Below are 12,800 nucleotides of genomic sequence, written 5' to 3'. Positions count from 1 at the left end.
TACTTTTTCACATTGCCTCATTTTTGCATCCTGCTATGACTATTTGATATCTATTCAAAATAATGTCCTAATTAAATAATTTCAAACAGATTTCCTTAAACTCATAAATGAAAAATTGTTCTTAAGCTCATTATTACGTTAATGTTATATTAGAATATAACATGGGTAAAAAATAACACGTTATATTATAATATAAATGAAACAATATGTCCATTGATAATACGAAGATTTGGCAAAACTAAGTCATGAAAAATGGCCAAATTAACCATAGGTTTGATTAAAAATATAATATTAATAACCTATCATGCCAAAATATTCTGTCATCGTAAAATAATTTGCAAAATATTTCCTTAAGCTCATTATTTGATATTTGTTGCATCGAGAATAGGTAATGGGGTTTAATGCTCACAATGGATATTTTTTGGGAGGTTTAATGCTCACAAAAAATTCAAACTCAAACTTTTTTTTTTTTTTTCCTGTCATTTATCGACCCACTAATTATTATTATTATTTTTTTTCCATCATGTCATTTTAAATAACAACCCGTGCATTACACAGAGTACAAGCTCGTTTATTTAATTTAGATGTTAATTTAATAAGATGGGTTGCATGAATTTAGAGGAAAATTTGTCCTTCCGAAAATTGGTTCTTTGAAACCAATTTCCTAAAAAATGGATTGAAACCGAAAGCAAGTTTTTAAAACTTAAAAACGGGTTATTTGAAAATACAATAAACCAGTCTGTATGATTGTTTCGGTGTATCCAACTTTTTGGGTTTTGTCCATTATATGCTATTGAGTCGGGTCGGGTTCGATCTTCCCGCCCCAATAGTTAGTCGGTTGCAGCCCAACAAAAACGGTGCTAACCCTAGCCCAAACTAGTCGGTTGCAGCCCTACAAAAGGCCAACGCAGTTCAGTGCCTCTAGGGTTTTCTCAGAGCAACAAAGGGCTACGCTCGGTCGGATCGTCATCACCATGGTACTCTCTCTCTCACTCTCTCTTTTTTATTTTTTTATTTTTTTCGGATTTTGATGGTACTTGATATGTTTGTGAGTGAAATTATACTCATTTCTATGCTCTTTCTCATGTATATTAGTGCATAAATTTATATCGGTGAATATATGCGAGTATTTATGTGTAAGCTAGTTATTTCTTCTGGCTGAAAGTTATCTGCCATTTGGGTTCTCTAGTTTAGGGTCTTCTCCCAATTTCTTGGCTGCGGCACCATGTAAAACGGTTCGAGGTGATATACATACATGCATACATGTCTATGTATGTGTATATATGTATATGTATAGGCTTTTAGCTGGGTATTATGCATCAGGTGAGGTTTGGAATGTACGGAAAAGGGGTTTGATAGGTTATTTGTTCACATCTTATTTTGTTGTTTGAGTACTTTTAGTGTTTTAACTTGATCTTCTTAATTTGGACTTTACTAGGATTTTTGTCTAGGTGTCTCCTCCAAGACTTTGATTTTTTTTTGAGAGATCCAAGACTTTGATTTTGAGGTAAGGGAAATGGAAATAATGATTCCCATGTGATACTTGGCCCTCTTATAGTTAGATTTGGATGTTAATAGTAGTAGGCGCTGAGGTTAGAGTTTATTTTGGTTCTTACTTTGGAAGATGTTGGTAATGTCATAGTTGCTTAGGGTTGTGATCATAAAATGTTGGCGGATTCCCATGTTGCATGGCTAACCTTTTCTCCCATTGTTCTATTTTTTTTTTGGGAATTATTTATTCTTCGTGTACGGTTTGCATAGTTAACTATAAATAGGCAATGACCCATCTGGTGCGGCCTGATTGCCAAAGGGCTTGAGATGAGCCATAGAATCCAATATCTGATTCCACACTAGGAGTTCTCCACCTGATACACGGTACTGGCAGGTGGGGTCATTTATTTTGGGTTTGCTCCTCATGGCTGGGTCCAAAAGGCCTTGCTTTGGTGAGGTTCCACGTTATTAAAAAAACTATAAATAGGCAATGATTTTGACTTGACAATGTGTTAAAGTTCTTCAGCTATCATGTTGTCGCTCTATCATCCATGCAAGTGTGTCCTCTATTTTGTGGGTTTTAAGGACCATGAATTTGTTTTTTTGATGGTCTAGATAAGCTTCAAGTTTCTAAGTTTGGAGCAATTGGTCACTTGATTAGTGTGTGCGAAAGAAATAGAGAGAGTTATGTTTATGCTTAAATAGCTTGAGTAAATTGTCTGAAGTGGAGGTATGCCTTTTGGGATTTTTTTTAGTTACCAATGTTTGCTAATTGAAATAAAAAGCAAAGTCTTATTGACCACTTCCGGTGATATTGCATCAAGTAGAACATGACTGGGTCAATGGCATGCTTTCTCTAGCTAATGGACTTGTACAAATAATAAGTTTCAAATGAGTGGGTGTTCATGTGGGTGGCGGCAGTAAGAGTTGCAAGAATTTATTTTAGAATATGAATGTTGGTGGTGTCGTTGAGGTATCAACCATCGCACCTAACTTAAAATTTTGGTTCTGTGAACTCTTGATGCATTGAATGCAGAATTTTTGTTGTAGTTAGTCAGATGAAAAGATTTTGAAAAGAAGGGGAAAACACAGAGATAGTACAGTGCCAGTGGGATGTGTTGGATTGATAGACATGTTGGGAACAGTTTCAAATTTGATTTGATGATCATGTTAGTCCTCAGTGATTGGTTTTGTTTGTACCATTCCAATTTTTTATTAGTTTCCATTTATTTGTTCTCATCCAACACATTATCCGCATTGACAGATATGGTTATAGCCTTGTATGGTGCTTCTTTTCTAACTATAGTTAAGTTACCAATATTATTTTGCAACATTGGTGTTTGCTTTTATCTAATTACATAATTTATTCAACCCTCCCTTTCTTCCTATAATTTGAACTACATGCTTAATAAAATTTTATGCTGTTTACCACAGGTGAACGTTCCTAAGACCAAGAAAACATACTGTAAGAACAAGGAGTGCAAGAAGCACACCTTGCATAAGGTCACACAGTACAAGAAAGGCAAGGATAGCCTTGCTGCTCAAGGGAAGCGCCGTTATGATCGCAAGCAATCAGGTTATGGAGGGCAGACAAAGCCTGTTTTCCACAAAAAGGTATCGATTCCACGTCTTCCCTCCTCTTTTCCATTGCATGTATACTAAAGTTAGCATGAAAAGAAACTGATTCATATGTTAAAAGAATTATTCACATCCCTTCAGAAGTTGCATTCACGTGGTTTTGGTTTGTTTTTTAATACTTTATAAAGGTGAACACGAAATGTTAAGATATTTGATCGTTTTCTGTGCAGGCCAAGACAACGAAAAAAATTGTCTTGAGGTTACAATGCCAGAGTTGCAAACATGTGTCCCAGCACGCAATTAAGGTTGATTTAGAAAACTATATTGAATTCTTATCGTTTACACTATTGCATGTCTGTTTTAGCTTCTTTGTTCTTGCCTTTTGCTAATGGCTTGCCCACTCGTTTTTGCAGAGGTGCAAACACTTTGAGATTGGTGGAGACAAAAAGGGAAAGGGGACTTCTCTCTTCTGAATGCATTGCATTGTATTGTTCTTATTTTTATATCGATTTACTTTTTCAATTATGTTGGACTTTGAAGACAAATTTGCAATAGTCGTTCTGTTCCTTCGAATGTTGGTTTAGGAAAAACATCAAAGTGATTTTGAAACACTATTTATGGCGTCAGTTCTCTAATATCGATCCTTGCAGTTGTGATTTATTTCGTTACTTTCTGAAAACATACATCTTATATTATTTATACATTACTTATGACCATCTCAGCCGGTAGCCTTGGTGGCCTTGATGTCTTCCCCAAAGGACCCCTCCTCAGCAATGTTTATAACCTTAGGCTGCCTCTTCTCCTCAGCAAACTTTGGCACTGTAATCCTCAAAACACCATCCTCAAGATGTGCCTTGACGTGATCCAAGTCCGCATTACCCGGCAGCCGGAACTGCCTCCAGAACTTGCCATTAGTCCTCTCTGCCCTGTGCCACCGCTCGCCCTCAACTTCCTGATTCTTGCCCATCCTCTCCCCACTGATCCTCAGCACCCTGTTCTCCTCCACCTCTATCTTTATATCATCCTTCTTCATCCCAGGGACGTCTAGTGATATGACGTGTTCCGTGGGTGTCTCTTTCCAGTCTGAGGGTGCCAAAGCGAGGGTCTCGACGCCTCTGGGGATGGTTAGCGGGGTTTGCTCAAGGATTCTTAACGGGTCCTCCGAATATGGGAGCAAAATGTCCCATAGGGATGGCCTCGTGTATGGCATCAAGGCGTTGGCCTGTGTGGCCATGAGGCCTATTACTACCGTTACAGCAGCTGCTACGACAAGCATAGACGCGTTTATGCCAGGCTTGACCATTTTGGGGCCTCTTTTTAGTTGCTTTGAATAATGACAGAAGAAGGTTGTAGAAAAGTGAAGGATATTTGGTGGGTTTGCTTAACTATTTGAGCTGCTTGTGTTGAAGCCTTGAAGGGAGAGGGGTGAGGTTGGGATTTTATAGGAGGAGAGAAGCGGGGGGTAGCACGTTGGTCTTTGGTTTTCTGGATTGTTCTTGTGATTTTCCAAGGGAAAAGGAGAGAAATCTAGGACCATCTAGAGAGACGGTTGCGTGACGTGGACATAGAAAGAGAGGTACTTTTGTTTAGAATGTTCGGGAGAGTGAGATCAAGATCTCTCTCCTTTTTTTTTTTTTTGTGCGATTGAGATTTATGATCTGAAATCTGCGAAAGAAATGTGGCACTTGACAAATGGCTACTTAATTTGCAAGGTCTTCTAAATGTTTGAATTGGATTAATGTGTACTACCAATCTATCATGGTCATGGGGTTACAACGTTTTCTTTTGCCCTTAAAAAGACAAAAATATTCCTAAAAATAATATACAAAAAATTACAGAAAAAGAAAAAAAAAAGAAAAAAAAAAAAAAAAAAAAAAAAAACCTAATTGAGCCGTGGATCAATGATAGCCCAAAGCGAGACGAAATAAAAAATTAGGAGGTAAAATTTTTTTAGAAACATTTTAAAGCTTGAGGAGACTGATTTGAGGCATGGCTGTGGGCTAGGAGTTATTTTATATTTTGTTTGGGATTCGAGTACTTTTCTCTTTTTGAAATTCTTCAAGAATATTTTTGTCCATTGAACTCAAAGATCCAAACCGACACTGCACAAGTTCCTCCAAAAACAGAATCACGAATTGATCAGTTCCTCATTTCCAATCGTTCTTCAGTTTTTGCTGCGACATAACCGCAGTGAAGTTCATCTAACAAGTTCATTGCAACGTTTCAAACGAGAGTAGAGAAAGCATATATTTTATTACAATCCCTTTTCACCTACAGGCTACAGCAGTGAAATGACAAGACATGGGGCATTGGCTGACTACTTCAGCCAATCAAGCATGAAGATTGACTGGTACATTTTCTCATATGCACAAGTGAAAATCTGTGTTGAAGCTCAACTTGAGCTCTATAACTGAAAATAAACCTCCATTTTCAATAAATTGAGAGTTGGTTTACTTCACAACACCTAAGTCGTGAAAACAATGAAATCAAATAGAAATGTGACAGTATTAGAGCAATTCAGTTACTGATGATATCTTTGAATTTAACAATGCAATCTAATGCCCGTTCGAATTCACTTTCTTCTAAAGCAAATGTGAGCCGGCAGTAGCCAGGGATTCCGGTCCACGAGCTGCTGTTGATGCATAAACCAGTGGCCTTGAGAATGGCTTCCCTAATGTTTATGTCATCAAGCTTGACTTCATAAGTCGCATCATCTTCAGGTGAATGCTTGAGCTTAACAACCTTGTTGAGGTAGGCAGAGGGCTTTGCCACCAAGGAAACACCAGCGCAGGATTCAAGCACATCCCACCCACACTTCTCAAGTGTCTACAGATATACATGGTGAGAAAGGAAATTAAGATAAAGAGTAGTGAAACAGCTGCTTCAATTGCAGCTCTCAGGCGTGACATTAGGAACTATAAAATTATAAATCAAAGAGTAGGGAAAGGAAACCCTTCGGCAGAAAACATAATTAATTACCTCTTTCAAGCGTTTAGATCTACATCTCAAATTCTTTATCTGTTCAGCAATAGCATCCACTAGGTTGCCTGATTTCTGCTCTCTCAAACCCAACAGCTTCTTTATAGCGTACTTAACAGTGATATGAGGTTTGCATAATCCAGGGAAGCTATAAAATGTATCAACCAAGTGAGATTGATTTAGAACCAGGAACCCAAATTTGGGTGCTCCACTTAGCATCTTGAGAGACAGCCCTCCAAGCAGAGAGACGCCAAAAGATGGCTTTCCAGAATAACTGAGCTTCAACAAGCTCACTTCCAAGTCCCAGCCACCCCAACTCTTTGATTCAAATTCCAAACCCGAAAATGAAGTATCAATCACAACTCTTGCCCCAAATTTAGCGCAGGTAGATAAAATATTTTCTATCTCTTCATTGCTGTAAAGCAAACCAGTTGGGTTAATTGTTGGACCAGAAATATATACCCATGGCTTATTTACAGTCTCAAGTACTTCAGAAAGTATCTTCTCTGTCATCTTAAAACCTTTGTCAGACTTGGTAGGGATATTTAAAATGTTAGCTTTTAAAAATTTGGCAGCAGAAATATATGTCCCATTTGAGCCTACTGGGAAGCACAAAGTTCCACCTTCTTGGATGCAACAGAGGACAACCTTATTAAACAGAGCCAGTGAGCTGTCGGCATATATAAATTCTGAGCTTCTATCAGTTGGAAACCCATAATTGCTCTTGATGAACTGTTTGATGCTAGAGGTGACATCAATTTCTGATTCGGACAAGTTCTGTCTTGCAAAACCTTCAAAGATTGCAGCCTTTACAGCAGATGGTACAGGCAAAAAGCTTTGATCAACATCCATGTGAATCAGGGACGTGTTCTCTTCCTCAGTAATTGACAACTCTGAGTTATTTAGGACTGAGATGGCTGAACTGGCAAAGCCAATCATCTCGACTGAGTTGCCTTTTTGACTTTCCCTCTACAGGACATGTATCAAACATTGATTAGATGAGCAAAAATGTATCAACTAGAATAATGCACATCTACAGATGATTTCAAGTAACTACTTGAGACAACCAACATGCAACAAACTACAGCTTGATATTCAGAGCACTTTTTTTTTTTTTTAATAAGTAAAAAGGTGAAATGCAGCACAAAGACTTCCTAGGATGTATTACTACTCTTCCCAAGCATGCTTAACTGCAGAGCATCCAAAGCACAATAAAAGGGTCCATTTAAAATATTGAAGCAATCAGCCTAAAGGGGGAAAAAAACTATTCCCTTTCTAGTTGTGAATCTCGGGTCTCCAGAGGATGTCATGTTCAAGGCTCCCAAGTAGTCCAGAAAATAAGGCGAGCTCTAAAAGAAATCATGGTGCTTAGACCATGACATGATGCACAGGAATTCAGAAGAATAACTCTAGAGTGGTGAGGAAAAATTGTTGCACCACTGCTAAAATATTGAATCAACCACTATTGATCTCTTTCTTATCATTAAAAGAAGTCTTCCAGTTTTGCCAGTTAAATATTACAGTAACATTACTGATTAAAACTGACAAATTTAGTGTTACAAATAGAAGAGTTAATTTATCAAAAGAATGAATGCTTTCATAAAATTCAACATCAAATGCATTTGGTGATAAATAGATTAAGAAATAATGCAATGACTGAAACCTCAGCAGGTAGACGTCGGTCAGCAAGTTGAAACGCTAGAAGCTCATGGAAAAGACAACCATAGTAATACTGACTCATTGGTGCAGTAATCCCCTGGAGTACTTCTACAGTCTTGGACAATGCCTTGAAGATGGCCTCTTCTTCTGAAATGATGAAAGCTACTTCCATATCTGAATAAACCTGAAAAAGTGACTTAGCTCCATTAATCAAGAGAAGTTAAAACTACAACTACAAATAAACTGATCAGATTGAATCTGACAGTTCAATAGACTGGTTCAGTAGGTTGATTAGGTTACGTTATACCTTCCTTTAGGAAAGCTAGACTAAGATAATCAGTTGATTAAATGAAAAAGAAACAAATACCTGATTTTTTACTAAGCCACATATAATTGCTGCATGCGAGGGCAGCTGAGTTCCTGCAAGATATTTTAGGACCCCACTGGAACCTGGGAGGCTGGATAGCTCAAAATGATCAGATATGTCTAAGAAAAGACGAGATCCAATTTCTCTTGTAACACCTAAAAGGTGTTCAAAAGCTGCACTGGTAACAGCCTCAAAATGAGCCATCCCAGTCACCACCACCTGTGGCTTTAACTTCTTAATCAGCTCTATCATCAGATCTGATTGACGTGGTGCTTCAATGATTGTAAGTATATCCTCTGATGGGTTATCACTTCCTGTACTCTATCATAAACAAGATATATATAGTTATTTAAATGCTTCAAACAAATTTAACAGCTAAATACACAGCAACAAGCGGTATTTTGACAACCATAGACAGGAAATTGTCTGTTAGATTTCCCAAGCATTTGGAGGCCAAAGTCATTACAGAACCAGAAATGGCATCATCGACAAAAGTGGAGCAACCAATTCATAAAGCAATTTCTTCTGGTCTTGAAAATCTGAAAACTGTCTGAATTAAGCGTATCAAACTATCTCATTTGAGGTCATAAAACACAATGTGCATTTCTGAGTAGTAATACACAAGCATACAATTTGGATGTCTCTACTCCACCATGGCAAATATGCCAGCAATATCCCTACCCACATGTACATACAAAAGAAGATATTTGACAAAGACCGAACTGATCATAATTATTTCAAATATAACATGGTGGAAAAAACAGACTTAGTATAGGTTTACATGATTATTCGAGTTCATTGTCTTGAATATAATTCAAGATATTAGACAAGAATTACAATATTAAACAGACAAGACCAGGAATGATGATAACATTGCATAGCTCCATGTAAACACAATTCCGAGATAACATAAATCAGTGAATTTTTAGAACAAAGATAAAGATGGTTTATATGACTACCTCACCTAGTATGTGTTTTTCATACCAATAATAGTAATCCATAAATGACAAAGAAGATGATGAAACGAACAACAAGAATGATGAAGGTGACTGTACATAGATTTATTTTCATTAAAGAAAAAGTAAATTTGAGTATATCAGACAGATGTTTTCTATCTTGGACGAGATGGAGTTATAAAGCTATAAAAAGCCATGCACTGCAAGGCTACTAATTTGAAGCAATAACTAAATCATTATTCTCTTAATTGGCCACAAATGGAATTTACATTGATTGTAGACTATAAGGGTGGCAAAATCCAATAAAGTGCATAATATTTCATTAGCTACACTATGACATTTTAGACAAATTTGACACTTGAAGTTGCAACGGCATCAGAAAGTGCCAATGAGCTCTAGCTCACGTAACACTTCTTCCCCCAATAAGAAAGGGATGGAAAGTGAGTCATGGGTTCATAAACCTTTAGCTATGTATTTAACTTACCAATGAAAAAACTTAAAAAAAAAAAAAAAAAAAACCGCCAGCATCACAAACTAGCATACCTCAATTACCAAAGATGTTAGCCATTGCCTAGGTAGGTGTCGGGTCAGATGTTCATCAACAATTGCAAGACGGGGTGAGAACAACCGAAGAGCATTCTCAATTGCCACGGCCCTAGAAGGAAAGACAACAACATTCTGTGCAAGAATTGAGATGAAAAAATAGTTACAAAGTACTTCACATTGAGTAATACTAGCATCAAGAAAAATAGACCAACGGTCCCCTAGTCCTCCCCCCCCCCCCAAATGAAAGGAGCAGCATTACTAAATAATAACAAAAAAATAATGATTGTTTTTCCAGTAGATCGCTGCTGATGATTGTTTTCATATTTCTAGTTTTCATGACTGTCTTGATCTTATTTATTTTTTTGGATAGGTTCTCTTGTATGTTTTCTGTGTGTACTTGAGGTGCCCTTTGGTTCGATATGAATTACTTACAAAAAAAAATAATAGTAACAGATGCAGTTAAAATTTTCTTACATCAGCATTCAGTGGAATATGGTGATATGTTTTCATAAAGCTTGCAATGAGATTACGGAATCTTTTGTTTCCAGCTGGTGGCTCATAGGGGAAAAAGGAACTCTCTTTCAAGACGGTAGCAATATAAGCTAGGATTGGAATCTTCTCATCAGCAACAGAATCATCTTCAAAAGATAAATCTAGCGAACTGCTGATCTCATGGTAGCCATTTTTAAGAAACTCAAAAATTGTCTTGACCTGTCAAATTTATTCAAACCATTGTTCTTATGATTGCCCTTCCCTATATGGGGCAATGAACTTCCACTTGTTAAAATACAAACATAACTAAAGTGAGCACCTGATTTGGTTGCCGAAGCTGACAACTGTAAACTGATAAAGCATGAGAAATTCTACCTCCAGCCTTCCCATAGGCCCATGCTGTTCGAGCACAAATAGGCTGATCTCCAGAAAGCCCCATGAAGAACTCAAAACGGTGTGGACTGTTCTTCTCAATTTGAACCAAGGCTGAAATATCTGTATCAGCAGCCTGCAGCAGGACACTTCAAGAGGAGTGCATTTTGGATTAAAAATAATTTCCAGTGCGAAACGGGTTTACTTGCCTGAAGAACTTTGGTCTGCCAAATCTTGTTAACGTGAAAACCACGACGCTCAAACAAGCGTTTACAAACGGCTTGTCCTGGACGGCCTCCCATATTGAAGATCATAATCCCCATAGGTTTGATGACAGCTATCCCTTCCTCGACTGCCCTTGCAATTAGACCTAAGCCAAACTGGTCCTCAACAAAGCCCTACATAGAAAATAATATACGTAAATTATAAGGTAAAAATGGCTTTGTTTGTTAATGTGTTTTGGGAGTTTTGGTTTGAAAAAGTGTTTTGATTTGACGTAAAGGTGTCAACTGTTTTAGTGTTTTTATTAGTGTTTTTGCATTTGAGTTGTTTGTTAATGTTTTTGTTTGGTGAAGACAAAACAAAGGACAAAACAAAAAATTTAGCAAACGGAACCTACAGGATAACTTGGAAACATAATCATAATTTTTAAGTTTTTTGATCATCTAACAATAACTTTAAAATCAATTACACATACAGTGCAGCACACAAGCTAACTTAGAAACAATTTTGAAATGGACATCAACACTAAAATTATCAAAGATGGCTTGCAACCTGAAGTGCACAATAATTACTCAACGAATGGAGAAATTCCTCGCTTGCATTTTCTGTAATCATTTTAGACATTGCATCAGGATTTGGGTTGAGAATCTGCAGGAAGAAGAACACAAGTAAGGGCAACCAAGCAGTCAAAATAATGATTACAATGGAAAAATTTACACTCCAAAATGCTAGACAATACCTGAGGTATGCATCCAACAATCCGTTCAAGCTGAATACCATTCTCTCTACAGTAAGAGAGCAGATCGGATTCGTGAAACTCCACCCTGTCCAGCAAAGTCTTCTTCTCTTCATCATAAATGGGCTGACCTTTCTCATCCAAAGCATTCAAGTATAAGTTTATCCAGGAAACCTTCACTGCTCTAGGATTGATATCAAGCCCATACACCTGCAAAGGGATATTTACAACGAACAAACACACTTAGAGAACTCCCAATGGGCCGCTATTTGCGGATATGAAGACGAAATATCTAAAAAGCATCAAAAGATGAAGAAACCTTTGAAGGCATCCACTTTTCAGAAATGGCAATGGAAATCCATCCATTCCCACATCCAAGCTCAGCAACTGTCCTGTCCTTGAAAATAGAGTCTTGGTGTCTATTCAGTCCTTCATAGAAAGTAAAGGACCAGTCTTCGGGAACAAATATGCTTGGGATCACCATCGTTGTCAATTTCTTCCTTCCCTGGTACCCTGCACACAAAACAGAGCAATTTTTGTTACCATAAAACCAAAACCCAACAGGAAAATAAACCCGAAAATCGTCCTCGCAAACTTACACGATTCCACAAGATTGTCTATAACACGTGAAACTCTGATAAACTAACGTCTTTTCTTGACAATACCTTCGTACTGGTCGAGGAAGATGTCGTCGATCCGGAAATGGTAAGTGTGGAAGCAATGGTCGGCGGAGGCAGAGTCACCGGAGAAGCGTTTCTGGAGCTCGGAAAGGAAGATCCGGGCATCCACGCGGGAGGCGGGATCCTCCAGGCGCTCCAGCACCGATCTGAAGGCACCGTAGGCGGCGTCGCCGGACTGCTCGCACTCATTCAAGAAGTCGTCCACCGTGGGCCCCATTACTCGCTCTTCGCTCACCCACCCCACTGTCGCAAAAGCCCAGAAAGAAGGAAAGCAAAGAAAGGTGGTTCTTGTTTGTTTTCCGAGGAATGGATTTTATTTTCTATATTATATCAAATAAATACACCATCAAAGATACAGTGTCTCTGCTCAAAGAGAATGCTGGGGTCACCGACTTTGACGCTTTATGTGCTTTTCGTTAACACTTTTTATAACAGAAATATGGAGACGTGGTGCGACATCAGACTCCATATAGAAATGATATGATAGATAGATAGATATTTTTTAGTGTGTAGTGTACGGGGACTTTCTTTTTCTTCTTCTTCTTCTTCTTTCTATATTGGGATTTGGCATATTATTTCTTTTCTGAAATTTTACTAAAAAAATCGTAAGAAGAAATAAAATATGGGTACTATAAGTATAATAATATAGAAATATGGGGAAGAAAGAATAATATGGGGAATCTCCATTTTTAACAAAAGAATCTTCAAACTCAAAATAAATA

General features: G+C 37.7%; 3 protein-coding genes across 4 annotated transcripts; 1 reads left to right on the top strand and 2 right to left on the bottom strand.

Moving 5' to 3' along the window:
• The first annotated feature begins 866 nt into the window (after window positions 1-866).
• LOC132179515 (large ribosomal subunit protein eL42) lies at window positions 867-3,729 on the top strand. Its single transcript, XM_059592250.1, has 4 exons — window positions 867-977; window positions 2,926-3,105; window positions 3,300-3,374; window positions 3,483-3,729. Exons 1-4 carry the CDS (start codon window positions 975-977, stop codon window positions 3,540-3,542), a joined length of 318 nt encoding a protein of 105 aa, XP_059448233.1. The 5' UTR covers window positions 867-974; the 3' UTR covers window positions 3,543-3,729.
• Window positions 3,730-3,777: 48 nt separating this feature from the next.
• Window positions 3,778-4,697, bottom strand: LOC132179514 (16.9 kDa class I heat shock protein 3-like). The gene has a single exon (XM_059592249.1). It carries the CDS (start codon window positions 4,370-4,372, stop codon window positions 3,788-3,790), a length of 585 nt encoding a protein of 194 aa, XP_059448232.1. The 5' UTR covers window positions 4,373-4,697; the 3' UTR covers window positions 3,778-3,787.
• A 757-nt stretch (window positions 4,698-5,454) lies between these two features.
• On the bottom strand, window positions 5,455-12,495 carry LOC132177856 (methionine S-methyltransferase). Of its 2 annotated transcripts, none has more exons than XM_059590331.1 (12): window positions 12,064-12,495; window positions 11,718-11,911; window positions 11,402-11,608; window positions 11,215-11,310; window positions 10,650-10,838; window positions 10,388-10,576; window positions 10,051-10,287; window positions 9,574-9,708; window positions 8,075-8,395; window positions 7,712-7,891; window positions 6,049-7,017; window positions 5,455-5,895 (listed from the first exon to the last, which is right to left on the bottom strand). In XM_059590331.1, the coding sequence occupies exons 1-12, from the start codon at window positions 12,293-12,295 to the stop codon at window positions 5,587-5,589; spliced, it is 3,258 nt and encodes a 1,085-aa protein (XP_059446314.1). In that variant the 5' UTR covers window positions 12,296-12,495; the 3' UTR covers window positions 5,455-5,586. The 2 variants fall into 2 exon arrangements, with proteins under 2 accessions (XP_059446314.1, XP_059446315.1); XM_059590332.1 differs by having other exon boundaries at window positions 11,998-12,085.
• Window positions 12,496-12,800: the final 305 nt, after the last annotated feature.

Source organism: Corylus avellana, chromosome ca4 (assembly GCF_901000735.1).
Source record: "Corylus avellana chromosome ca4, CavTom2PMs-1.0".
Classification (NCBI taxonomy): Eukaryota; Viridiplantae; Streptophyta; class Magnoliopsida; order Fagales; family Betulaceae; genus Corylus; species Corylus avellana.
The sequence above is the reverse complement of the archived record's forward strand: the minus strand, read 5'-3'. Positions and strand labels throughout refer to the sequence as shown.